Source organism: Ilyonectria robusta, assembly GCF_021365365.1.
Source record: "Ilyonectria robusta strain PMI_751 chromosome Unknown BGZ61scaffold_14, whole genome shotgun sequence".
NCBI classification, from domain to species: domain Eukaryota; kingdom Fungi; phylum Ascomycota; class Sordariomycetes; order Hypocreales; family Nectriaceae; genus Ilyonectria; species Ilyonectria robusta.
Window position 1 is genome coordinate 1002008 of NW_025764448.1, and position 24777 is coordinate 1026784.

General features: G+C 55.1%; 10 protein-coding genes across 10 annotated transcripts; 4 read left to right on the forward strand and 6 right to left on the reverse strand.

The window, feature by feature from the left end:
• Positions 1 to 6: 6 nt before the first annotated feature.
• BGZ61DRAFT_298237 (uncharacterized protein) lies at positions 7 to 939 on the reverse strand (the record flags this gene model as incomplete). Its single annotated transcript, XM_046238655.1, has 2 exons — positions 7 to 361; positions 473 to 939. Coding segments are annotated over 2 exons (822 nt in total), but the record flags the coding sequence as incomplete, so codon positions are not given.
• Positions 940 to 2717: 1778 nt separating this feature from the next.
• Positions 2718 to 3658, reverse strand: BGZ61DRAFT_455262 (uncharacterized protein). The gene is made up of 2 exons (XM_046246359.1): positions 3273 to 3658; positions 2718 to 3210 (listed from the first exon to the last, which is right to left on the reverse strand). Exons 1-2 carry the CDS (start codon positions 3538 to 3540, stop codon positions 3155 to 3157), a joined length of 324 nt encoding a protein of 107 aa, XP_046102510.1. The 5' UTR covers positions 3541 to 3658; the 3' UTR covers positions 2718 to 3154.
• Positions 3659 to 3787: 129 nt separating this feature from the next.
• On the reverse strand, positions 3788 to 6073 carry BGZ61DRAFT_423877 (uncharacterized protein). Its single transcript, XM_046243579.1, has 4 exons — positions 5438 to 6073; positions 5308 to 5385; positions 4409 to 5254; positions 3788 to 4357 (listed from the first exon to the last, which is right to left on the reverse strand). Exons 1-4 carry the CDS (start codon positions 5582 to 5584, stop codon positions 3965 to 3967), a joined length of 1464 nt encoding a protein of 487 aa, XP_046102511.1. The 5' UTR covers positions 5585 to 6073; the 3' UTR covers positions 3788 to 3964.
• A 1578-nt stretch (positions 6074 to 7651) lies between these two features.
• On the reverse strand, positions 7652 to 8862 carry BGZ61DRAFT_455264 (mediator complex, subunit Med11). Its single transcript, XM_046246360.1, has one exon. It carries the CDS (start codon positions 8424 to 8426, stop codon positions 7881 to 7883), a length of 546 nt encoding a protein of 181 aa, XP_046102512.1. The 5' UTR covers positions 8427 to 8862; the 3' UTR covers positions 7652 to 7880.
• Positions 8863 to 9581: 719 nt separating this feature from the next.
• BGZ61DRAFT_57828 (putative transcription initiation factor TFIID 100Kda) lies at positions 9582 to 12633 on the forward strand. The gene is made up of 4 exons (XM_046256263.1): positions 9582 to 9870; positions 10017 to 10199; positions 10247 to 11052; positions 11105 to 12633. The coding sequence occupies exons 1-4, from the start codon at positions 9844 to 9846 to the stop codon at positions 12234 to 12236; spliced, it is 2148 nt and encodes a 715-aa protein (XP_046102513.1). The 5' UTR covers positions 9582 to 9843; the 3' UTR covers positions 12237 to 12633.
• A 397-nt stretch (positions 12634 to 13030) lies between these two features.
• Positions 13031 to 14842, forward strand: BGZ61DRAFT_495527 (Vps5 C terminal like-domain-containing protein; the record flags this gene model as incomplete). Its single annotated transcript, XM_046250901.1, has 3 exons — positions 13031 to 13585; positions 13650 to 14633; positions 14687 to 14842. 3 exons carry the CDS (start codon positions 13031 to 13033, stop codon positions 14840 to 14842), a joined length of 1695 nt encoding a protein of 564 aa, XP_046102514.1.
• Positions 14843 to 15186: 344 nt separating this feature from the next.
• On the reverse strand, positions 15187 to 15669 carry BGZ61DRAFT_495528 (ribosomal protein YmL36 precursor, mitochondrial; the record flags this gene model as incomplete). Its single annotated transcript, XM_046250902.1, has 1 exon — positions 15187 to 15669. The coding sequence occupies one exon, from the start codon at positions 15667 to 15669 to the stop codon at positions 15187 to 15189; it is 483 nt and encodes a 160-aa protein (XP_046102515.1).
• Positions 15670 to 16393: 724 nt separating this feature from the next.
• On the forward strand, positions 16394 to 17056 carry BGZ61DRAFT_356279 (flavin reductase like domain-containing protein; the record flags this gene model as incomplete). Its single annotated transcript, XM_046240784.1, has 1 exon — positions 16394 to 17056. The coding sequence occupies one exon, from the start codon at positions 16394 to 16396 to the stop codon at positions 17054 to 17056; it is 663 nt and encodes a 220-aa protein (XP_046102516.1).
• A 2386-nt stretch (positions 17057 to 19442) lies between these two features.
• On the forward strand, positions 19443 to 21627 carry BGZ61DRAFT_480064 (Hsp90 protein-domain-containing protein; the record flags this gene model as incomplete). The annotated part of the gene is made up of 2 exons (XM_046249149.1): positions 19443 to 19700; positions 19768 to 21627. 2 exons carry the CDS (start codon positions 19443 to 19445, stop codon positions 21625 to 21627), a joined length of 2118 nt encoding a protein of 705 aa, XP_046102517.1.
• A 538-nt stretch (positions 21628 to 22165) lies between these two features.
• On the reverse strand, positions 22166 to 24523 carry BGZ61DRAFT_455271 (MBOAT, membrane-bound O-acyltransferase family-domain-containing protein). Its single transcript, XM_046246361.1, has 3 exons — positions 24184 to 24523; positions 22480 to 24127; positions 22166 to 22420 (listed from the first exon to the last, which is right to left on the reverse strand). Exons 1-3 carry the CDS (start codon positions 24372 to 24374, stop codon positions 22394 to 22396), a joined length of 1866 nt encoding a protein of 621 aa, XP_046102518.1. The 5' UTR covers positions 24375 to 24523; the 3' UTR covers positions 22166 to 22393.
• Positions 24524 to 24777: the final 254 nt, after the last annotated feature.

The following is a 24777-nucleotide window of genomic DNA, read 5'->3' on the forward strand; positions in this document are numbered from 1 at the left end:
CTTTCCAGTGCAGCGCAACTCGGTGCCTGGAACCTCAACGTCGATTGCTTCGTCTGTCTGGTGCCAGTATTCGAAAGCATCTCGATCAACGGCGAATTCCATCTCTGGCAAGTCGTAAACCTCGTCGTCATTATTGGCAACGTAGACCTCAAGATCGACATGAGAGTGGCTTCGAGGGGCGCCGGCGACTTCAACGTCGTGAACAACATTCTGGGCGTCATCATCTTCAGAGTAGTAGGCTTGATCATCAACAAGGTTCTTGAGGGTGATGGCGAAAAGACTGTCGTCCTCGGGGCAAGGTGCAACATTCTCGGCGTCAGAATCTGGGCACGAGTCGGAGTCGGAGCTGTCGGAGCAGAAACTGACAGGCGATGTGAGGACAATGGGGCTGGGGCTTGTCTCAGAGCCAATTAGTGTACTCATTGTGGCAGCATCGGACGAGCTTCCGACACAAGTGGATGAATTGCTCAACCAGAGGCGGCTGGTCATCTGTGAAAGTTCTTCCTCTTCGTTGTCTTGATGCTCGGAACCCACATCCTTGAATGCGTCGTCTCCCCAAACAGGCAGAAGGCCATTGCCGATGACGAGACTTTCCAACTGAACCCCCAATAGGCGAGCCTCGTCAAGCTTCCGGTTCCCTTTGGCGATGATGTCGTTTTGAACGAGATTTCCAAGGTCTTGAGCCAATTCAAGATTCGCGAGACGACGCTGGATAGTAGAATGAAGTGACTCGACAGAAGGATCCCAGCTGAAGCCGGGCCAGACAGGCAGACAATCGTCCCCAATGGAAAGTTCGCTGATGTCAACTCCCTCTCGCTTGGCGAAATCAAGGCGGAGGTTAGATTGGAACACCAAAAACTGCAGGACTTCGGGATCGATGAGGGCGACTGGCAGGGCGTTGGCGAGGAACTCTGCGAAGGATTTCTCGCGAAGACCGTCAGTGCCATCTTGTACTAGCTGCGTTAGAGATAGACTTCCACAAATATTGAAAGTATGAAGACTTACTGGTCGATTGAGAAGAAGGGGATTCGTACCGGCGAGGTGCTTTGTGGAGAGGAAAGTTAACGTCCTCATCGGGGCCGTCGTTGTCAATGGAGGAGATCTCCTCGGCGCATCGCTTGGTGGTATTCATCGTAAAAACAGAATTGATGACTTTGATGGAAGAATTAAACGGAATTGGGAACGGAATTGGGAGAGTCAAACGCGGGAAGGAGCGGGGGCACGCGTTGTAAGAATCCTAGTTGGGAGAGACCTGGTGACAGCTGGCCACCGGGGTGGGGGGAGGTGGAAGAAGAGAGAAGGAACCAAGTCGAGAGATGCAATCTTTTCCACGAGGAATATGAGGAGATTCGGAAATGGATGAAATAAAAGAATATGGAGGAAAGAGGGAAAGTATGAAGGCAAATAAATACTCTCAAAGGGTGATATCGTGAAGACAATGCCCTCCTCTGCAGCATTTGTGTGTCAGGTTGAATGCCGCCATCTCTGATTCATGGCCGCGGCGCATGCACCTATTGACGCCACCACCAAAAATCCTCAATGGGAATTATGCACAAATTGTATTCTCTTTTCCACAATCCTTATCCGGTTTCAGCGCCCCGAGCTCCGAGTCTCCGTCACTGTCACCACTATTCTGAATGTCAATTGTCGGCTCCACTTCCACTTTTCTCTGCCAGCTGTATAGGACTGACAATTGCACTCGTCTCTCAATTCTGGTATATGTACCTACCTATTGAGTAAAAGTTCGTCTGACTAATTAGGCACTATAAGGAGAACAATAAGTAGCTATAACCTCTTTGCTATACCTTTTACCAGCGCCACATTTTCTCACAATCTCGCGAGAGCATCACTTCGGTCCGCCGCTTTATACTTCTCAACAACCCGCCTAGTTATCAGCTCTGTGTCATTTCATATACTATGTAGCGCTTATGGATGGAAGCTCAGTAACAGACAAGAGGGAAACCTGTCTTTTCGGTTTCAGGATACCCACGTGTCCAACGTCACACATATTGCCATAACTGAGGCATACAGATCGATGGGTTGACCCGAGCGAACAGCACATTACACATACCTCGTATCTGAATAGGATGCAATTCCTGCCAAATTGCGCAATACTGCAAATTTATCTGTCGTTACGCGTCCTAATCATCCCTCTGTGACTCCTCGTCGGTCCTCTGCAGAGTATCACCGCCCCACTCACCACATTTTGCTTGTGAAGAGCAGCAACAAACAATGCGATGGCGTCCCTTGAATTGCTCATTAAATCACAGTTCATCAAATATTGGCCGTACCGATTCTCTTCACCTGACAGCATCGTCATGAACTCATGACTGTGCGTCCACTGTCCGAGCTACAGCAATCACAGCCAACTCATCTCAAGCAGCACGACCAGTCATCTGGAGACCTACTTATACCCTTCCTTCAATCCAGCTTCCTCTCCATAAGATATCGAACCCCAAGCTCCTGTCAAAGAATCCTGTCCGCTCACCATGTTCTTCACCATGTTCTGCTGCACCTGGTCTGACCAAAACCCAGACATCTGCGACCGTCACTGTCCCGACACGGACGCAACGAGCAAAGAGTCACCCAGCATCTTCAGCTTATCATCCAGCGGCACCTCCTCGAGGAGCAACTTCAGACACGCCGGCCGAGCCACTTACGCACCCCCCCGCGCCCCCCCAAGAAGATACCAGCGAGAGCCCGCACCCTCGCCTCCAGTCAGGCCTATTCCTACGCGAGAGGCGGACGACGTTACAATGCAAAATGGAGTGCAATATCAGTCTACGTCAGAGGCTACCTAACAGTCCCTCACAACCGAGGAGTTGGGGAATGATATGGAATGCCTTGACAGGTTCAAACTCCCGGACGAACAAGAGATAGAAGACCAAGGCCCTTCCTTAGTGTAGAAACTCAAAATTCATTTTGTCTATCCTTATGATATGCCGGCTAATTCCGTCCCATGTAGCGTCTTCGTAAAGCAAGTGTCGTTCAAAGTATAGCCTTATTGTACGTCAGTACTTGATCCCGTCCTTCTGCTTGCAGCTTGGCCAACCTCGCGTGGTATCATCAAAGCCCGTGGACGTCGAAAATCCGTGCAGTCCATAGACCTACGGTGCAATCTCTGCACCATATCCGTATCGCCCAACAATGCCGCTCACTGGATCTCCATAACAACCTCCTCGACCTTCTCTCCATCCTCTGCAGGCGCATCTAGACGCACAAAATTAGCACCAAACCCTCATAATCCCAATTATGTGTCTCGGCAAACGTACCCTTCATCTCGGCCTCTCCGTCGGCCTCCATCTTCCTCTTCAGCGCATAGCCCATCTTCTTCTCCAACTTCTTGGCCTTCTTGGAGCTCAACTTCGCCCGAGGTCCGCTGGTCGGCATCATGCCCGGTCGGGCTCCGCGAGTGGTATCGGCTTTGGCGATCTTGTCCTTTGGCATCTGGGCGCGCTTGCGACGGTCCGCCTTGCCCTTGGACCGGCGCGCGGCCAGGCGGTTTTTGGACGGGCCGTTGAGGTTTCCGTCGGAAGGCATTTTTGCGATTCTTCTAGTCGCGCGCGGGGGGCGGGACGGTCTGAGGTGCGGCGAGGGTGTCGAATTCGAAAATCGTAGATTTGCAGCGGGAAGAAGAATTGCGGCGGGCAAAGTTCGTTTTCCGGTCAGAACTCGGTGAGGGACTGGCGCTAGACCCCGCCGCTTGAGCTACTGGGGGCTGCAGTAGCGCATACCCACACAAACGGGAACTCTACGTATGCTCCTCACATGCGACTCTGGACTTGCATTTCATAACTTTTCCCTTATAATACAATCTATGTATGTTCAAAATGTGGTAGTATTATGAGAACGGCCAACAAATCGCAGTGGATATCCAAATCCACGCCAAGACGCCCGGGAGCAAAATGCTTCCTCTTGAAACCGTTATCCAAAATTCGTCCCCTCGTTCCCATTGCAGAACATCTCACCGAACTCGTGTCTCGTTGTTCTTACCCAATGTGCTTGGCGTGTCGGGGCTTGTGCTATCCATGCTCCTCCGGCCCTGCATTCTCCGACCGTCATCTTCATCATCGCTCACCAATCCGTCCAGCTCAAATTCCTGAGCATCCTGAGCCTGTCCATCCTCCACGGGATGGCCGTTAATGTGGGTGTATTCGTGACTGAAATCCTTTCCATTCATAATTGGGTTCGCGAGACGATCCCAGAGATGGATGAGCATGTTGGCGAAGAGGAAGACGAGGGAGGCCATGGAGAAGAGGATCAGAATGTAAGAGACATGGTCCATGCGGGAGCCATCCACAAGGGCCATCTGCTCCTCAGTGGCACCCATGAACAAGAATCCAGAGGCGTACAACAGCTGTTTGTGTCAGTAAGAATAAGTAAATGTGGATGTGGATGTGTGACTTACGAAAACAGGAATATACTGGAAGCTGTTGATTGAGCGTCCGTCATCGGCAATGGAATGCGCATCCTTGAGCACAAAAGCAATCTCGATAATCCGAGTAATACCAACACCCATGAGAGTGTAGCCAAACATGGTGTGTGTCGCAGCACTGACCATCAGCTGTTGTGGGTGTGCGGACATGCCCCAGCCAGTGATCAAGATGACGAAGCCAGGAATGAAGTTGCGCTTCGGGTTTCCGTCACGATCTCTACTGAGCCAGACGCCAACTAAACCGGCAGCCCACCATATGATTCCCATGGTGGTGTGTTGCCAATCATTCTTGACCCAATCAGTTCCCCAGCGGTGTTCCGTAAACGTGTTGACACAACCCCAGGCGGCAATGAAGGCGCTGTCATAGAATTCCTGGGATCGTCCCCGGTTTCGGATCCAAATCTGGCCGACCATGAGGATGAGAGTGAGGATAATTCCGTAGCCGATGAAGGCACCGCCCATAATGAAGTGAGCCGCACATTGGCCGAGGTGGTCTCCCTGGCAGAAGCCGAGGGCTGTGATGCCACCAAAGACCATCTGCGTCCATGCCAGGAGCGGCATAAGCTTTCCAAATATGGAGTGAAATGGCCGGACGATTTTCCGAATCTTGCCATGGATGCCCTTCTCCCAGTGGCCCCTAAGGTAGATGCCCAGAAATACCTGCGCGGCGAGGAGCAGCTGGAGGATGTGGGCGAATGTTCGGTGGACGTGATTGGGGATGAATTCACGGCCCTTGTGTGCGTGGCCCAAGAAGAAGCCCAGTATCGCGAGGATTGTACCAACGGCCTGCGTCGGGACATGCCATCGGTTTTTGGTCATCTACTGAGGGTTAGCGATGCTGTCCGGGGGTTCCGGAAATCGAGATAACATACACCCAGGACCATGCCAATTGGGAAAATGACGCCGTAGGCGAGCATCTGTGTGAAGATGTGAATCCATAGGATCGTGTCCTAATCCATCGTCAGCTCCAAACTACCGTATCGTAGATCAATTGGCACCCACCAGAGGCTTGAGGGAGACGGTTTGACCCTCGGGGATGTGGCCACCGTCGTGATCGTGGGCTTCCGCCATGGTGCCGAAGAAGCTGAGTGCTACAATTGCCGAGAACGAGGGCACAGCGAATGCCCTCGCCCTATATTCTATCGCCATTACGCCGGTTTCGAGGTCGCGTTTCGAAATTGTGTTTCGGGATCTTCAAAATGGCTCGATGAACGTCCGATGCTACCTGGGAGCGTCTCAAACGCCGTGTCGTAGGCTTCGCTTCGGGGGGTGGGGGGATCGTCCCAGGCGTTATTAGTGGAGATATAGCGATTGGACTGCGACAAGTTTCGATGCCGAGAAGGGTTCGATTAGCGAGCGCTGGGGTTTGAAGCAGCAAGCGAATTGGCAGTGTTTGCTGGATGGAAGCACCACGAGTGGAAGAGTGTGTAGGTTGGTGAGGGTGACGCGATGAAGGTTGGTGGAGGTGAGGGTAAACACGAAGGAGGGAAGGGGAAGAGCTCCCCCAAAAGGGACCCAGCCATAGGTAGGTAGGCACGGAAGCTGCCAGAGGCTGCATCTATGGATAAGACCTGCCGGTCAATACGGCGGAACCCACGAATTGGCCTGCACGGAAGTTCGGAGGCAAGTACATTGACGACAGTGGGGGGTCTGTCCCTGCCAAGCGCCGGAGCAGTCGGCAGCGAAAGCAGCCACGGCGGTCTCCCGATTACACTGAATCGGACGCTGATTGGCCGTGTGGCGCGGGCTGGGGCCAAGATACGTGCCCATCTAACCCACCCCGGCGCACGTCAACAAGGTGGGCACGCAAGCAATCCAAGACAGAACTGGGCAAGATCCAGGCAAGATCCAGGCGAGGGCAAACGGAGGGGTTGGGGTATGGAGTGGGGCAGCAGTCCTGATAGCAAATATGCGTCCGGTATATCCGGCTGTCCCAATATCCACGCCGTGGTTTAACATAAGAATTGCTTTGTGTCACCTGGGACGAAATGCCTTGATTGGTACATCCGAGAACACGTAGGTATAGTGCGAGGTGATCCGCCCATACTGTCCCAAGAGCCAGGCCCTTCCCATGCATTTCACGAGGCCTATCATCGCGGCCTCATCGCCTAGAGCGCATCGAACATCTCGACAGAGATCCGGACGACTGGGCGACTGTGGCGCCTCAGTCAGACTCACAAGGTGACATGGAAACGACTGATTAGCTGGAGCTCGTATGATTCTGATATCGAGGCTCGCAACATAGTGAAGTACGCGACTACACTCATCGCGGAGGGCAAGATTGACGCGACAATGGAAGGACAGGCGCGAGTTAGGGGCAGGGGCTCTTTTATTAAGGCGGGGGATACAAGCACAGTGCCGTAATTTCGTGTGCGCTGCGGTGATACCCTTGAGTATTGCTATTTGCACGTGGAACTACATGCCTCAATCCAAAATGATACTATCCCAATAGAGGAGTTGGGTGAATAAATGTGTGTGAGGATGAATTCTCAGCATTTATCCCTTATAATGATTTCTTTTATAAAATTCTCATGCCCAATTTAATAAGAAAGGCAATACTTTAGACTCACAATACACCCGCTGATTTACAGTAGGTGTCTGAGTCCAGCTGAGGCTTTGGCGAAGGAGCTTATACCCGTGTACGAATTACAATACTCGAAATATTTCCCGCATCATCTCAAGTTTACTATTAAGCTTGTTCTCCGTGGATCCACTTACAAAGCTGATTGTATCGCACATCTCAGCGACGGCTTGCTTGGTTGCTTGCATGGACTTGACCTGCATCCTTTTTGTCTTCAAACTTCATTAAGCCCACCCCCTGTGATGTAAATATGGAGAGTGGACATCATTCACACCATGAGTCGCATTGAATGCTACATGTTACCGGTAGCAATGCCATTACCTCTGCGTCAGCACTATCTTTTCTGGTCTGGCGCTGACCTACTGGCTCTACGGGCAGCGCCATCACAAACTGTTGTCAGAGCTGGAATGCGGCATGAGTTGGCGGCCATATTTTGAGGACGATGTGGAGAAACTGGTCTACTTGCTGTTCTCCCGGATGTCAACAAATGCACGCCAGCTTTCGTCAACTGATAGCACGCGGTAGGTAGGGTCGGACCTGATTAGTGTTCTTGGGTAAGGGTATGATCGCAGTTCTCATCTGTTCGAAAATGGAACTGCCGGTCAACTTGTGACGAAGCCGATACCGGATGTTGCTGGATAGATGCCAATGATTTGAACACTGTCGTAAGAGTTGTGGGCTCTCCATATCACACGTACATTGAACAACTTTGGGAGTTTGTGACCCTTTCTATTTCACCGCCTTCAACCTTAGAAACTCCAGTACGAAAGCAACATATGATCCAACCGAAACTCTGGCCTAGAGCTTACCATGTCCCAAACGCCGCACCATATTCACCATCCCGATACCTTTAGTTCTCGCTATTCAGTCCATCTTCATCGTCTCGCCCTCTTTCTCCAAGAGAACCTTTGCCTTTCCCCAAAGCTCCCCCTCCATGTCTCGCTCCACCCTCGTCCCGCGGCTGTTCAGCCATCCCACGTCCAAGTTGCCCACCGCGCCGACACCATTCGGCTTCAATGACGCCTTGACGGGGCCACTGTGGTCCTGGCGCTGACTGCTGGATAGATTCACAATGCCGGCCTCCTCAAGCGCCATGATCTGGCGCTTCATCCTCACGTCGATGGCGTGAAGGGTAGTGAGGAATGAATCGGTAGAAGAACGGAAGGCTTCCTTCTGGGCTGGGGGATTCAGCAGCGGCTTGGTGCCCTCGGCGGGGGGGTTTCCGGTGGCGCCAGATGGGTTTGAGGGGATGGTGAGGGCGTTGAGCGCGGTGGTGGTGTGGCTCATGAGCTGGACAATACACTTGTCGATGTCGTTGAGCTGGTGGATGTTCTCTTCGACAGTGAAGGCCTCGTGCGCGCGGGCGTTGCTACCATCCTCCATGATGGCGTCTTGTGACAAAGACGCCATGATGCAAGGGCCGTGACTTGGGTGTTTGCAATTCAGGCAATCTCTCCTAGGTTTTGTGACTTGTGCAGGCGTATAGTTGAAAGCTGGTCCCGTGAATGAGTGGCTCGTTGTAGGCGGTGAAGCAAACACAGTGCCGCGATCAACAATGCGCTACAAGGACCGACGTCGTATTTTGATGGTTGTGGTCAAGATTAAGAGATAGTCGTGGGTCCGATTTTGCTTGGGACTTTGGGCGATTGATGCTCAGAAGTTGAAAGGGATCGTGCATGCTCATCACGGACCTTGAGGGAAGTGAAGAGGTACGTACTGGTATGCAGTTTAGGTCTGTGCGCTTGGCTCATGCCATGGTCGTTGTCGCGATAGCATCAGACCAAAAGTGTGAGAAGTCCAGCAAAACCGATCGATGTTTTGTCCTTAAGTAAATATGAAACTCGCCATTATTTGGCTTAGGATATTAACTCATCTCTAGGAGAGCCTGTTCTAGTTTGGACAGACTCCTTCGTGTTGTAGACGAGCGGCTTTGAGGGATGTCCGCTTAATCTCCGGCTAACCACAACTGTAGTTCCTCAAGGTTGGAGACGCGACTCCCGTAGCCTGCTCAACCTCGAGCCTCACCACAAACTCATCCATCAGCCTCGCCAGCTCTCACCTCTCTGACGCCCATACGGCCGCTATCTCCATCCACGCGACTCTCAATCTCACTTACCAGCTACTAAAGCTATATCTTGGGCTCCTAGCTACCGACCACGACGTTCCAGGCACTTGCGCCCAAGTCTAAACACTGCATCGCATCCCCAGCCAACCCTCGTGGGGCCTGTGGGCACGCTCTTAAAACGGTGCAAGCGCCATTCATGATATGAGCCTTCACTGAACGACCCCCCTTTACCGATAAACGCCAACTGTACCATCGTGTATCTTTAATCACTTGTTGGCCATCGTCGTTTCCTAAGCCGGCATCATGTCCGCCCCAGTTCCTACACCAGGCGCTGCGCCGCCTGGTGGTTACACTGGCCAAACCGCCGCTCCACCAACTGCTACCCATGCCACAACAACCGCAACCACGGGGCAAACGAGCACAACGGGTTCAGCTATGTCGAACCAGAACTTGAATCAAATAGTAAGTTGATTTCGCTTGTTCATTCATTATGCGTTTGCATCGTCTGCTGTTGTGCGCCACCGCACTTCACCGCTGCACCTGGGGAACTGGATGAAGGTCGCGTGAGGCTTCTATAAAGTGCGGCCTAGTCGTTCCGAAAATCAAGCGAGAGCGAGACCTTCTCTTTACATCTTTCTCTTGGAAGCACCGATCTTCGGTTGAGTACTAGTACACCTTGACTTGCTCTCCCACCTTACCCAGGCAACCCCATTGCTTGACACCACCGCGCATGGCCCAGGCCTGGAGCCATCCTCAGCCAAGATGACCACCAAGAGCGCCCCCGAAAAGGCAAGCCTGGGCGTTGAGTTATCTTCATTGCTGCACTACCAAGTGGACGTGTAGTTTTCAGATCAAGCTTCCTCACCTGGCGCATCATCTTCGAAACCATGGGCGAGATTGGGAACAAGGGTAAATGCTAACGGTTACTCGTGTAGGTTACCGATTACCTTCTCAAGAGAGGTTTCAACCGAACAGAGGAGGTTTTCCGCCAGGAGTCGAAACACCTTGGACCCGATGGTAAGCCCATCCAGCAACTCGCCAATATGGGTCCCAAGAAGTACGCCAAGGCGTTCAACCTCTTACGGGAATGGGTGGGCAACAACTTGGATCTATACAAGGTAATACATCTTGTGTTCTCCCTTCTTTCTGGCACTGACAGTCTCAGTTTGAACTCTCAAAACTTCTCTGGCCCATGTTCGTTTATTCGTTCTTGGAACTCGTCAGCCAAGCATACGCAGAGGATGCCAAGACCTTCCTTCGGGACATCGGTGTCCATTTCCAGCCAGTCCACGCGGACGACCTGAAGACGTTTGCGACGGTTACTCTTCCCCAGCACATTGCTGAGAACTCCATTACGAAGCTCTATAGAGAGAACAAGTATCGTATTCCCCTGAACCAACATGCCACTGGCGATCTCTTCAACTTCCTGGAGAGGGAGTCCGAGCAGGGTGGTTCCGTTATCCGGCAGCTTTTGGTCAACTACTGCCAAGTTGACTCAACGGCTAGAGGGCCCATTACCCCTTTCAGCTTCGAGGCCGTCTATAGGAAGTCGAGGAACATGGAGATTGAGGAGGTTGACACCAACGAGGGTATCCCTGGCGTGAACATTGGCTTGTCCAATAAGGATATTCTAGACCCAGCCGCGCCACTTAAGCTTGGTCCTCTGCCCATGGATATGGACCTTCGGGAAGATGTGCGAGCCGAGATTGAGGACGAGGAGCGTCGAAAGCCGCCACCTGCAGGCAAGAATAGCATGCTTGATGAGTTCGACCAGAAGATCAAGCGCGAGGACAGCGCCGACGTGCCCAACAGGGCCGAGCTTCCGCTGCCTCCCTCGCGACCTCGAGATATTATGCTGGAGATGCAGAAGGTGCGAGAAAACCGTGATCGGTTCAAGATTGATGGCCAAACTGGAGGCGTGGGACTTCCCATTAGCGCATGCATGTTTACGTTCCACAACAGTCTTGGAAGGTGAGCTACCTCCCCTTTTCGAGGTTAACTGCAGGACGCTAATCAAGAGCAGTATTTCTTGCATGGATTTCTCCAACGACGGCCAGATGGTGGCGGCCGGTACGACGGAATCATACATTCGGGTCTGGTCTCTTGACGGCAAGGCCCTCCCTACGATGAATGCGCATGAGAAAGATTCCAAGTTCAACAGCCGCAAACTAATTGGACATTCAGCACCAGTCTATGATGTGTCATTCTCGGATGCCGTGTCTGGTCCCCCTCAGAAACTGTTTGGAGACGAAGGCAAGCCCAACCCGGCGATTGATACGAAGCCCAAACTTCTCCTCTCATCTTCCGCCGATGGCCAGATTCGCCTCTGGTCTCTGGAGTCCTGGAGCTGTCTCTGCCTCTACAAGTCCCACGACGGACCCGCCTTCAGATCGGCCTGGGGCCCTCATGGACACTACTTTATCAGCGGCGGCTACGACAAGGCCGTCCGAGTCTGGATGCAGGACCACGCCTCGCCGCAGCGACTACTGGTCGGACACGACACGGCTATTTCGGCACTCGCGTGGCACCCTAACGGCATGTATGTCTTCTCTGCCTCTGACGAAACCGACAAGTCGATCCGGATGTGGTCTGTGGTGTCTGGTTCCTGCGTGCGAGTCTTCACTGGCCACAACGACTACATCAGCGCTATGGAGTGCGCACCCAACGGAAAGATCCTGGCCAGTGCTGACTGCGCGGGCAACATCTTCTTCTGGGATCTCACCAAGGGAACCAGGATCAAGCGGTCCCGCGGCCATGGAAAGGGTGGCATCTGGTCCCTGAGCTTCAGCGTTGAGTCCAACGTGCTCGCGTCTGGAGGTCAAGACGGAACAGTGCGACTATGGGATGTCGAGCTACCTGCTGATCCCCAGAAGGCTACTCAACAGCAAGCTGGGCTCGATGCGGCCATGGCTGGAACTGATGGAGCAAACCCTGGCACTACAGCGGGTGATGCATCGCGGGCTACGGGTAGTGCGCCTGGACAGGCTGGGGCCGCTGGGGCCAGTAGCGGAACGCACAAGAAGAAGAACAAAGAGGTGATGATCACACCCGACCAGATCAGCGCATTCCCGACCAAGAAGACGCCGGTGATGAAGGTCAAGTTTACCCGAATGAACCTGGTGATAGTCGGAGGCTGCTATGATCCCGAGCGTTAGGAGGCCGGTTCAAACAGCATGCCAGGCCCCGAAAAGGAGAGCTTTACAAAAGAGATGCTCAGCAAAATCGGGCGAGCTAAGAAGTCGCGAGCAAAAGCAGTGGTCAACGGGCATGACTGACAAATGCCATTGCCTGTCTGCCTGTGACTCAAAGCTAGCAGAGAAAAGCCAGCATTGGATGCAATTACAGGAGTTGCGGGCTGAAACGGAGAGCACACCCACACGCTGGGGCCCCAATGGAATGGGTGATAGGGGAGCTCAAGAGGTGCCATGTTCGTTTTGCTAGTTGACGCCTGGGTTTAGTTTACGGGGAGCTGCATACCAAATAAGTTGTATATTAACAGGCCACAAATGGGGAGGTCTCTAAAATAGCACCCTTCCGAGGATCAAATTTCTTCATTTGTCACCTGTAGCCTGGTGTTGAGATGGAGGGAGCTAGGGGAGCTTAGGTACAGGGCAACGTACTTCTCAGTGGGGCCACGGCCGAGTGCGGCGCCTGCGCTGACGTCCACATGCTTCTGCTTGGCGCTGTAGTGGCTGCTTCAGTGGTTGCTCCGCTAAGTAGTCGACCGCTTTACTGGGTGCTGCCTATTGTCGTCTAACTAAGGCAGGCCGTTATCCACCCCATTCCCCAAGAGCCCCAAGCTTCCCACGCCAGGCCATCGCATCACCACCTCTCACCACCGCCTCACCTCGCACTTATTCCATCTCCACCACCTCTCGTCGCCCCCGAGGAGAGCCCCTTCCGCCATCACCCGCACTCGCCCGCCCGACTCTTCCTTCCCGCAGCAGCCATGGACGTCGAAGAGTCACCCTGGGCCGACTCGTCTCAGGCCGCCAAGCAGGCGTCCCAACCCGATGCCGCATCCGCTGCGCAATCGACTGCCTCGCCCGCTCCTCCAGCCGCCTCTTCTTCGTCCACTCCCCGGCCCTCGCGCGGCCCGCGTCGCCTCGTCGCCCAGCCCACCCGCCTCGAAGCCGTCGACGATCCCCTCGGCCCTCTCGGCGCCGTCTCCGACGACAATGCCCCCGCCCAGGACGCTCCTCCGGTGCCTCCGCAGAAGGAGCAGATGGTGATCCGCACCACCATGCCGCCGCAGCAGCAACAGCAGCCGGCTCGACGACCCGCGGACCCCCATCGCATCGACGAGGATGAGTTTGACGGGCCTCGTGGACCGCGCCCGCCGCCTCCCGTCGAGGTGGCGACGCCCAGCAGCGTCCGCAGCAGCACCCAGCCCAGCGTCAGCGTTGAGCAGGCCGCCAAGCCCATGTTCCAGATCAGTGTTGGAGACCCGCACAAGGTTGGCGATTTGACTAGCTCTCACATCGTCTACTCTGTGCGAACCAAGGCAAGTCTACGCCGGGGGCTTCTGATCATGTCGTTATTCGTAACTTAGCTAACCGCCTATATAGACCACCTCCAAGGGGTACAAGCAGCCCGAGTTCGAGGTCAAGCGCCGGTACCGTGACTTCCTCTGGCTCTACACCACTCTCCACGGCAACAACCCTGGCATTGTTGTGCCGCCTCCCCCCGATAAGCAGGCTGTCGGCCGCTTCGACAGCAACTTTGTCGAGAGCCGCCGAGCTGCTCTGGAGAAGATGCTCAACAAGACTGCGATCCACCCGACCCTGCAGCACGACGCCGACCTCAAGCTGTTCCTCGAGAGCGAGTCGTTCAATGTCGATGTGAAGCACAAGGAGCGAAGGGAGCCTATTCCCACTGAAAGCAAGGGCATGTTCGGGTCTTTGGGTCTCAGCGTGGGCGGTGGCAACAAGTTTGTGGAACAGGACGATTGGTTCCACGATCGGAAGGTCTATCTCGATGCGCTTGAAAATCAGCTCAAATCCCTACTCAAGGCCATGGAGACCATGATTGGCCAACGCAAGATGATGGCCGAGGCGGCTGGCGACTTCTCAGCGTCGCTACATGCCCTGTCCACGGTTGAGCTGTCGCCCTCTCTCTCTGGACCTCTCGATGCCCTCTCCGAGCTTCAGCTTACCATCCGCGACGTCTATGAACGCCAGGCTCAACAGGACGTCCTGACTTTTGGCATCATCATCGAGGAGTACATCCGGCTCATCGGCTCGGTTAAAATGGCCTTTACCCAGCGCCAGAAGGCCTTTTACTCGTGGCACTCGGCGGAGTCAGAGCTTCAGAAGAAGAAATCCACGCAGGACAAGCTGCTTCGACAGGGAAAGAGCCAGCAGGACCGTCTTAATCAGATGGGTGCCGAGGTCAGCGAGTCGGAACGCAAAGTGCATCAGGCTAGGCTTCTGTTTGACGATATGGGCCGGCTGATGCGCAGCGAATTGGATCGATTCGAGCGAGAGAAGGTGGAAGATTTCAAGAGTGGTGTTGAGACATTCTTGGAGGGCGCGGTTGAGGCGCAGAAGGAGGTGAGCGTTACCCCTGACATGGACAGACCAGATCATGCTAACAACCGAGGCAGCTCATTGAGAAGTGGGAGACGTTCCTGATGCAGCTGGATGCAGAGGATGACGAGGCCGTCTTTTACCGACCGCCTGTGAACCAGCAGCAGGCCAAGCCCGCCGGCGATACTGCTATTGACAGAGCCCGGGCAAGGATACATGAGGATTCGGACTAGGGGGACATTCCCCTTGATTTATTTCATGATTACCCATTTCGGAGCACAAAATGGGGGTTATTCACAGCGGAGAATGATGGGGGTTTCCAATTGATGGAGAACTGTTTGACTGTTGAATTTCCGAGTCTGGAGACGCGTGTCTTTTTATATCATACAAGCCTCGAGGCCTCACGCTGTTGTACATATTGAACTACCCCATCCATCCACGCCCCAGCCTCTCCAAATCTTGCCAGTACAAGTAATATTCTAGACATAGTACATTGTTACTCCATTGTCGTTTTTGGCGTCTTGATCAATTGTCCGTGATATCATTGTCCCAGTCCAACACCCATGGAGGAACCAGTTTACTTTCTCTTCTTGGCCTGCTTCTTGGGACCGGAATCCTTCAAAGAGCCTGCGTCCTGGGCAGGCGCATATCCAGTGATAAGGTCCGCATAACCAACATCGTCCTCAGCAGCACCGTCGTCCTCGGCGGCGGTTCCAGAGTCGTAGGCACGGCCGTAACGCTCACGGAAAGCAGCGAGCTTACCGGCCTCATCCAGCTCGACGTTCTTGAGCGACTTCTCGCTGGGCTGCCACAATAACGTGTTGCGGGTGTCCTTGGAGGCCCGGTAAATGGGCTGCGGCGAGGTGGTGCGCATGGTGTAGGCGGAGCCGTCGGAGAGGGTGACGAGCTGGGTGAAGGTATAGGGGCGGCGCGGCCGGGGGATGAAGGTGGCGTGGCGGACTTGCGTGCGGGAGAGGCTGAGGATGGCGGAGGAGGTCTTGGAGGTCGTCGAGGAGCAGAGGAGAGTGGTCGTCCTCGTGGGAGCGAGCCCCACGGGCATGGCGCGGAGGCTTGCCATGGTTCTGGAGATGGGCCGGCGGCGGTGGCTGCGGCGGGAGGGGGAGTGTCGAGCCTTGTGAGGGCACAGGCGTCGGCTCGGAGAGGAATTGGGTCCACGGGCGGCGGTGGTTGCGGGTTATTGTCGGTGACGATGTGGTGGTTCAATCGTTTTCGACGTCGGTCTCGCGCAACTATCACCGGGTAAAATTTGGGGCGGCTCCAGCTGGCCCCGGGAGTGGATGCTCGCCAGTCGGCGTGGAGTGAAAGGCCGGGATCCTTATCGATAAGCACAGAACCTCGTCGTTTCCACCCCAGGAAAGCCAGCGTCGGAAGAGCGAGTCTCGCCAATTCTGCTCGCTTCTGCTTTTTACGACGGCTGCGTTTGCAAACGAGAAGACGGACGAACTCTATACTTCTGGGAGAAAATAATGGTCTTTGGACGGCTATGAAGGGATCTCCGGCGCTGCGCAATGCGGCTGGGACTGCGTGGGATATGGGCGTGCGAGGGGCCATGATGGGAGGGGAGAGGAGGGCATTGAGCTCGATGAGGGCGGTGCAGGGCATCCAGCACAACCAGACAAGGCGTATAAAGTGCGAGGGGTGTGGAAGAACGCGTGGGATGGCCACCAGGGCATCGCCGCCGTCCTCTCTGCAAAACCGCGGAGCCGGCACCGCAAAACACCAACATAGTGAGCATCACCAATCCTGCTCTACTAACGGGCGGAATGCTAACCACCTCCTCTTCAGAACCCTCGTCTCGAAGAGCCTACTCATCTTCTGCTCCAAACCCATGGCACACCGCGCCCGCGAAACCCCCGACCACCCACCCGACCACCTCTGAGCCTCTGCCCGAACAGCTTCGCTCCATCATGCGGCTGCTCCCACACTCGGTCGTCGTGTGCACCGCAACCCAGCCCGGTCCCGACGGCGGCCCCCGCGCCATGACGATGTCGTCGTTTACATCCCTGACGCTCTCCCCGACCCCGCTCGTCACATTCAACGTCGCAACGCCGAGCCGCACCCTCGACGCCATCCGCGCGAGCGGCGCCTTCGCGGTGCACATCCTCGCGGGCGACGCCAACGGCGCCGCTGTTGCGTCGCACTTTACACGCGGGAACCTGGGGGGCCATGTGCTCGAGGGCCTGGAGGACGTGACGTGCGACGCGGACGGCGCGGCGCCGGTGCTGCGCGGCGAGGGCGTGCTGTTCGCGCTGCGGTGCCGCGTGCTGGCGGATGCGGCCGAGGGGGGGCTGGTGAGGGTGCGTGATCATGTCATTGTCGTGGGCGAGGTGGTGGCCATGGTGCCGGTGACGGGCGAGAAGGGCTTTGGGCTTGTGTATGCGGATCGGAAGTATCGGCAGGTTGGGGAGGTATTGGAGAAGGAATGAGTGTCTGAGGCTGATGTGACGTGATGCATTGCATGTTTGATACCGTATAGAGTGTATAATTAGTAGACATAGGATAAATCTCAAAAGACTGGGAGCCTTGGGGCTGGATTAGAACAAGTACTATTGGATACGAAGGTTCTGAAAGTAGTGGGTTTCTCTACACCAAGGTGCAAGAACGATGTCAATACAGTCCGCTCACAGCAAGCAATATTTCGGTGGTTTAGACTGAATAGTCAAAAACCTGTTGTAAGTTCTTGATACCGTCTGTTTTGCCTCTAACGTCCGCATGGGTAGTGCCGGGCATCTCCCTCCAATCTCCCCACTCAAGTTGGTTTCGCAGCATTGTTTGTTTCAATGAAAGCCCCATGCAAGCTTCAAGGGAGTCGATGTCGACAAACATGAAGGTTTGCTGGGAAAGTTGCAAGTTACATTGTCCACACAGCCTTGTTTCGTTCCTATCCAACTTCGGGATGGCTTTGTTTTCCCTTGGCGCACACAATACGGGCTGGGCTCTATGCTACACAGCTGTTTCACATCCAGCATGGTTGTGACCCAAGCAGGCGTGAGACTCCTGAATCGTGTGCCGTGTCATCACAAACTAGCCTTGGTTCTACGACGCGGAATCAAACTATTCATGAATCGTCAGTATTGCAGGCTTATCATCACGGTGGTCCGCAGCGGCGCAGAGTGAGCAAAGCAAAGGCCACTGAAGACCCTTGTCGAATCAGGCAAGGCACTCGGCCGGGGAAGTCTGGGGGCCGGACCGCCTCACTTTTCTTTTTTTCTTTGTTGAAGGTACCTCGGATGTCACTGTGCTCAGCCTCGCCACTCTAAAATGTGCGGCCAGTTTGCATTGCATTGGCCGCCTTGCTTGGGCGTTTTCGTTGATGCAGGCCGGTGCAGGCACCTGTAGTCAAGGCACATGGCTTGTTTATGCCAGCCACCTACGTGTCTAATTGGGCGCCCCAAACACGGCGGCTTGCAAATTGCAGTTGGGCTGGATGGCCTCAATGGCTGTGTTGGAATTTCAGTCCTGTCCAACACAGATGGCTAGAAGCTTCGACACTATTTCGCCGAGTTGCAGTCCCACTACGCCGCTCCAAGCACCGACCGTTCGATGGCGGGGGCGTTAGAGGGTACCTGGTCGGTACGGGGAGAGGGACCCAGCTGGACAGAACAAACTAGAATGAGCGAGTTGCCCCCCAACCCTTTCAGCTTCTGGTATGGCCACCTGCGACGAGACAAGAACAGATGCAGGGGGATCCAAGAAGGGAGAGGTGGGGGAGGACAATGGAGGGCGGGAGCCCCGAATCTCGAGTGTATCTCGAGAGTTCGAGAGCATCTCGGTGCAGCAAGATACAATGCATCCAGGCTATTGCAGCAGCCAGCGGACAATGCAGTGAATCGCTTGGCCGGCCGAGCTCTCCCCTGTGCAGATGAACTCGACAGCGCACTGAGATGGCGGGCCTAGGCCTGGGCTGGGCTGATGCTGATCGGGTGCACTGACCCCGTAGAAGGCTCTAGCAAGATCCGACCAATCAGTGGGGCCGCGCGGCGTGCCGTGCGTTTGCAGGGCGGCAGTGCGCACTGAACTGGCAGTGGATGTGATGTGCGACGGGGTGGGCGAGCGAGGTACCTAGTGGACGGGCAGCAGTGGGCAGCGGGCGGCAGGCGGCAGGCAGGCAGGCATAGAGGTACCTAAGGGCAGTGGTCCGGGGCAAGGTGCGGCCCAGGTGCTGCCTTCCCCCAGCAACCAGCGACTTGGTTGCCTGGGTGGGCGCTTTTTGGCCGTAGAATCCCATGGAAGCCTCACCGCAGGGGAGGAGGCAAGGAGGGGCCAGGCCGGCTGCCCGCCAGCTGCCGGCCCTTTTTTTCTACTTCACCACCAGCTCTCGCCGTTTTCTTTCCTCTCCTTCTTCCCAAACATCCTCCTCTCCGCTGCCGCTCGAGATCATTAGACCCTCTTCATCACAGGAGTCAATCTTCTCTTTCTTTTCCCTTTTCTTGTCACGATAACCCCAAGGTACGTTGCCGCTGCACTGCGCTGCCCTTCACCCCGCCATTTGGCCCTGCCTCCCCTCACCCCCCAGCCTCGGCGCTTGGGATGGATTGTCGGCGCTTCAACAACTGGCCAAGCTTTAAGATGGCATCATCTTAGAGCTCCTATCAGTTGGACTCGCCAATCTTCCACATCAAGTTCCCCCGCACTGCTTCAAGAGGTTGCGGGTGGGCGAGCTTCTTGTCTTCCAACCGCTTCTTCACCCCTCCATGAGGTTCCACCACCGCCACTTTGCCCGAGCGCCCGCTTCGTCTTTAACAACTCCAACTCGACCAACCCTGCTAACGCTTGCCCTCACAGTCACGATTCCTTTTGATACCCGCCACCATGTCTGAGACTTTCGAGTTCCAGGCTGAGATCTCTCAGCTCCTCTCTCTCATCATCAACACCGTCTACTCCAACAAGGAGATTTTCCTCCGAGAAATCGTCTCCAATGCCTCCGATGCTCTCGACAAGATCCGATACAAGGCCCTGTCGGACCCTAGCCAGCTCGACTCTGGCAAGGACCTGCGTGTCGACATCATCCCCGACAAGGTCAACAAGACCCTGACCATCCGTGATACCGGTATTGGTATGACCAAGGCTGTAAGTTGCACCAGGCGCTCCCCCGCCAATATCCACCCCCACCAGCCGCTAACGCTTTTCTGTTCAGGACCTTGTCAACAACCTTGGTACGATTGCCCGCTCCGGCACCAAGCAGTTCATGGAGGCCCTCACTGCTGGCGCTGATGTTTCCATGATCGGCCAGTTCGGTGTCGGTTTCTACTCTGCCTACCTCGTCGCCGACCAGGTCCGCGTCATCTCCAAGAACAACGATGACGAGCAGTACGTCTGGGAGTCCTCCGCTGGTGGCACTTTCAACATTGTTGCCGATACCTCCGAGGCCGATCAGCTCGGCCGCGGTACCTCCATCATCCTCCACCTCAAGGAGGAGCAGCTCGACTTCCTGAACGAGAGCAAGATCAAGGAGGTCATCAAGAAGCACTCCGAGTTCATCTCCTACCCCATCTACCTCCACGTCGAGAAGGAGACCGAGATCGAGGTCCCCGATGAGGAGGCCGAGGTTGAGGAGGTCACCGAGGAGGGTGATGACGACAAGAAGCCCAAGATCGAGGAGGTCGATGACGAGGAGGAGAGCAAGGAGAAGAAGCCCAAGACCAAGAAGATCAAGGAGACCAAGATCGAGGAGGAGGAGCTCAACAAGCAGAAGCCCATCTGGACTCGCAACCCCCAGGACATCACCCAGGAGGAGTATGCTTCCTTCTACAAGTCCCTCTCCAACGACTGGGAGGACCACCTCGGTGTCAAGCACTTCTCCGTCGAGGGTCAGCTCGAGTTCCGTGCCATCCTCTTCGTGCCCAAGCGCGCTCCCTTCGATCTCTTCGAGACCAAGAAGACCAAGAACAACATCAAGCTCTACGTTCGCCGTGTTTTCATCACCGACGATGCCACCGATCTCATCCCTGAGTGGCTCGGCTTCGTCAAGGGTGTTGTCGACTCTGAGGATCTCCCTCTCAACCTGTCTCGTGAGACTCTCCAGCAGAACAAGATCATGAAGGTCATCAAGAAGAACATCGTCAAGAAGGCTCTTGAGCTCTTCCAGGAGATCGCCGAGGACAAGGAGCAGTTCGACAAGTTCTACACTGCCTTCTCCAAGAACCTCAAGCTTGGTATCCACGAGGACTCCCAGAACCGCTCCATCCTGGCCAAGCTCCTCCGCTTCAACTCCACCAAGTCTGGCGATGAGCTCACCTCTCTCTCCGACTACGTCACTCGCATGCCCGAGCACCAGAGCAACATGTACTACATCACTGGTGAGTCGATCAAGGCTGTCTCCAAGTCGCCCTTCCTCGACACCCTCAAGGAGAAGGGCTTCGAGGTCCTGTTCCTCGTCGACCCCATTGATGAGTACGCCATGACTCAGCTCAAGGAGTTCGAGGGCAAGAAGCTCGTCGACATCACCAAGGACTTCGAGCTTGAGGAGACCGATGAGGAGAAGGCTGCCCGCGAGGCTGAGGAGAAGGAGTACGAGGGTCTCGCCAAGGCTCTCAAGAACGTTCTCGGCGAGAAGGTCGAGAAGGTCGTCGTCAGCCACAAGCTTGGCCTCTCCCCTTGCGCCATCCGAACTGGCCAGTTCGGTTGGTCCGCCAACATGGAGCGTATCATGAAGGCCCAGGCCCTCCGTGACACCTCCATGTCCAGCTACATGTCCTCCAAGAAGACCTTCGAGATCTCCCCCAAGTCTCCCATCGTCCAGGAGCTCAAGAACAAGATCGAGGCCGACGGTGAGAACGACCGCACCGTCAAGTCCATCGTCCAGCTCCTCTTCGAGACCTCTCTCCTTGTCTCTGGATTCACCATTGACGAGCCCGCTGGCTTCGCTGAGCGCATCCACAAGCTTGTCCAGCTCGGCCTCAACATCGAGGAGGACGACTCCGCCCCCGCTGAGGAGGTCGTCGCCGACGCCCCCGCTGCCGCCACTGGTGACAGCTCCATGGAGGAGGTTGACTAAATGACCAGCGCATGAGACACGGGATACCACAAAAAGTCTACGGAGTTGAAGGATTTCGGTTTTTTGAGAGCACATGGTCTTTACGTCTTCCTGGTTTTTCTGACGCGGCAACGTTGAATGATGCGCAGCCGCTTTTACCATAATTCCCCAATCCATTGGAAGGGGACAGAGTGTAATTCTAGCTAGCACTATGATCATGAGACAAGATGAGGTAGATGCAAGAAATGGAATGGTATAGAACAAATCTGCGTGCCCGCTCAAACAATTTTGGCTTGTGAAACCGTGAAACATGTCCTAGTTCAACTGCTTACCCGACCTGGTCCGTAAGCTTCCGCCGGGCGCATTGCTTCGCACATCTCCTGTCTTGAGACAGGAGGACCTGACGTTAGATCTCACGATGCAAAGAGCAGTCTTTGAATTCAGCAGCAAAACTACTTGATTGTCAAAATTAACAAGGCCGAAGCGGGTATATATCTAAGCCAGATGGCCAGCGCACTGATCTTGCAGCCCTTCCTTCTTTCTTTCCTTCCTTCCTTCCTTCCTTCCTTCCGTCCTTCCATTCCTTCCGCCATGCCTTCTTCCAAAGTCCGTTTCGTATTATTGTACATGTGGGTTCCAAGGCAACGGTGTATGCCTGAATCAGAGAGCCGAGTAGGAAAATCCAAATGAGAGATATGTCCCCTGAGAGTTTAGGTATTGTACATGCCCCCTCGCGTAATCGGAGGGGATGGGTGCATTCTATAAAGCGTGGTGTCGTGTGTCAAGACTAAACGAGGACGTAAAGGGCGCAGATCTATTGGCCTGTTAGCGGACTGTTCACGGAAGGACTTGTTGGAGAAAGTCAGGACGTACCAAGCTAAGCCCAAGAATCATAGAACACCAGAAGCAGACGTTGTTAAGGGTCTCGCGGCCGCGGACCCATCGGGTACGCTGAAGCACCACAATGGGCAACTGGAGCATCTGGCAGACGAAGCCATATCCACGGAGTTTCTTAGTAATGCATGCCATGACAATCTCGTGGCCAACAGCAGAGATGAGGAATGTGATGACCGTGGCGCCGCTCTTGCCGACGCGGGGGCGGGAAGCGCCGTAGACATGGCGGCGAAGAAAGCTGTAAACGGGTATATTCCACTCGCGAGAAAACTCCATCCAGTCGGTGGAATTCCACCAGTCCGAGTAGAAGTGGCGGTCAGCGAAATAGGTGATCTCAGCGAAGGCGCCGAGGATGTACTCAAAAATGACGAGGAACACGAGGAGGAAGGTGAGCATAAAGGGAAAGAGGAGCCACGAGATGGTCTCGGCGAGGATGAGAGCTGACTCGGACACGGAGGAGACGGCGGGAACGGCATCGAGACGTGTTGAGGCTTCGACGAGGACAGGCAGGATAAATTCTTCGGAAATGATGGTGAGGAGGAAGATGCAGCCAAACGTGGCTGCGATCTTAGCGATAAGCGATGTCCAGTTGATAGAGGAAGTGCGGGGGTACTCGATCTCGTAGCACAAAGTCGGGCAAAAGATGTAATCGCAGTAGTTCGACCAGGTAAGGTTACGAGGGTATGTGACATTACCCATGGGACTGGTGAGCTCGCGGGCGAGTTCTTCCCGCAGAGTTTCAACTTCGTCGCCGCTGGTGTTGGCACTGGCGCCGGCGCCAGGGCTGGAGGGCGGCTGGGGGTGGATGCTCGTGAGGCCGCTGATCTCGTCGTCATCGTTGCTCTTGTTGCTGTCGCTCTCCGGACGAGGTCGCTGGTTCTGCTGCTGTCTTCGTCGACTTGCTTGGCGACGGCGCTTCTTACTACGGGACCTAGAGCCGGAGCTTCCGCCGGAGGCACCTTCGGAACCTACCGCACCATCCGCAGTAGGATAGAGATAGGCCGGGCGACGGTCAGCGGCAGTGGGGTTGTCCAGAGCGTGGAGTCGCTTTTCCGTCTCTGACAAATGTCCATTATAGAAGGCATATGAGTGCATCTTCATGAGGAGGACCATGGTGTGTAAGAGGAAGAAGACTTGTGCGGTCCATGTCCACTCGAGGAGAAAGGGGACGGCGATCCATAGGGACAACCAGCCGACCTGGAAGATGCTCTGGAGCGCCATGCCACCACGGCTCCAGCCCATAGCACCCCCCTCGGGTGCGGCGCGGGCAGCTCGGTGTAGGGGCAAGCTGATAGCCGTAGTAGCGACCATAAGGAAGTCGGCGACGGCAAGGTGCCAGAGCTTGACAGTGAAGAGGCTCCAGATCTGAAAGCGGAGCGGGAAACCAGTGTCCTTCATGTTGCGCAGCATCGACGTGATGCCCATGATGGCAAGGCCAATCCAGAAGAGATTGAAGAAGCCATGGAAGTCTCGGTAGTCGCTAGTCGGGTCGAAGTGGCTAACTCGCGAAGCGAATTCGATCGTTGGGAAGATGCGACGGCGCTGCTCGGCACGGAGTTGTTTGCGGACGGTGGAGAGAGACTTGACGGAGGGAGGAGCGTTATCGGGGATGGGTGTGGAACGGCCGCTGGAGACACCGACGGTTAGCGATACGATGCGAAGCTGCGGGTGGTGAGAGTATACCTCGTCATTCCACTAGTAGTGGCACTGAGGCCATCCGGTTGTGTCAAGGTGAGGTGGCCATCACCGTCGCTGGCAGAGGAGATGCGGAACTGTGAGACCTGCGAATGTTGCGGCTTGCGCGGGCGCGGGCGGAGGACATGGTCATACTCGTTGGCGTGGCCAGTGGCCGTGACGTCAGCCGACGGGCTCATTCTGGCGGTGTTGCGTGTGTCGCGTGTGCTCCCAGTCGTTGTGAGTACAGAAATCTCGATCTTGGTGCGTGGTGGTGATGTCTCGGCCGGCTCGGAACAGGGCGAGAGCAAAGCAAGGAGCGAATACAAAAAAGGAAAAAAAAAAAAAAGCAGCGAGCCAGAAGTAGCAAAACTATGCAAGGAGAGAATCCTGTCGTGATCTGTGGAACGAAAAAGGGAAAGGATTGGTCCCCCGAGCTGTGTCAGTCGTCAACGACGTTGCAAGAAGGAAGATGCAAAGAAACGTCGCCCCAACTTTTGTCGCAAAGGGCAGATTGGTGGGAGAGGTCCGGTACCTGGACGTTTAAAGTGGGAGGCGCGAGTCTGTGTGCGCACCTACCGTCTGAGTGGCATTACTACCTTA

Bases quoted from the DNA above. Each gene is read 5' to 3' on its own strand.
- BGZ61DRAFT_455262 (XM_046246359.1), bottom strand. From the start codon at position 3,540: ATGCCTTCCGACGGAAACCTCAACGGCCCGTCCAAAAACCGCCTGGCC. The intron at 3,211-3,272 runs GTACGTTTGCCG...TTGTGCGTCTAG, and splicing joins CGGAGAGGCCGAGATGAAGG to ATGCGCCTGCAGAGGATGGA.
- BGZ61DRAFT_423877 (XM_046243579.1), bottom strand. From the start codon at position 5,584: ATGGCGATAGAATATAGGGCGAGGGCATTCGCTGTGCCCTCGTTCTCG. The intron at 5,255-5,307 runs GTATGTTATCTC...AACCCTCAGTAG, and splicing joins CAATTGGCATGGTCCTGGGT to ATGACCAAAAACCGATGGCA. The intron at 4,358-4,408 runs GTAAGTCACACA...TGACACAAACAG, and splicing joins TCCAGTATATTCCTGTTTTC to CTGTTGTACGCCTCTGGATT.
- BGZ61DRAFT_455264 (XM_046246360.1), bottom strand. From the start codon at position 8,426: ATGGCGTCTTTGTCACAAGACGCCATCATGGAGGATGGTAGCAACGCC.
- BGZ61DRAFT_57828 (XM_046256263.1), top strand. From the start codon at position 9,844: ATGACCACCAAGAGCGCCCCCGAAAAG. The intron at 10,200-10,246 runs GTAATACATCTT...TGACAGTCTCAG, and splicing joins ACAACTTGGATCTATACAAG to TTTGAACTCTCAAAACTTCT. The intron at 11,053-11,104 runs GTGAGCTACCTC...AATCAAGAGCAG, and splicing joins TTCCACAACAGTCTTGGAAG to TATTTCTTGCATGGATTTCT.
- BGZ61DRAFT_455271 (XM_046246361.1), bottom strand. From the start codon at position 24,374: ATGAGCCCGTCGGCTGACGTCACGGCCACTGGCCACGCCAACGAGTAT. The intron at 24,128-24,183 runs GTATACTCTCAC...CGGTGTCTCCAG, and splicing joins ACTACTAGTGGAATGACGAG to CGGCCGTTCCACACCCATCC. The intron at 22,421-22,479 runs GTACGTCCTGAC...ACAGGCCAATAG, and splicing joins TGATTCTTGGGCTTAGCTTG to ATCTGCGCCCTTTACGTCCT.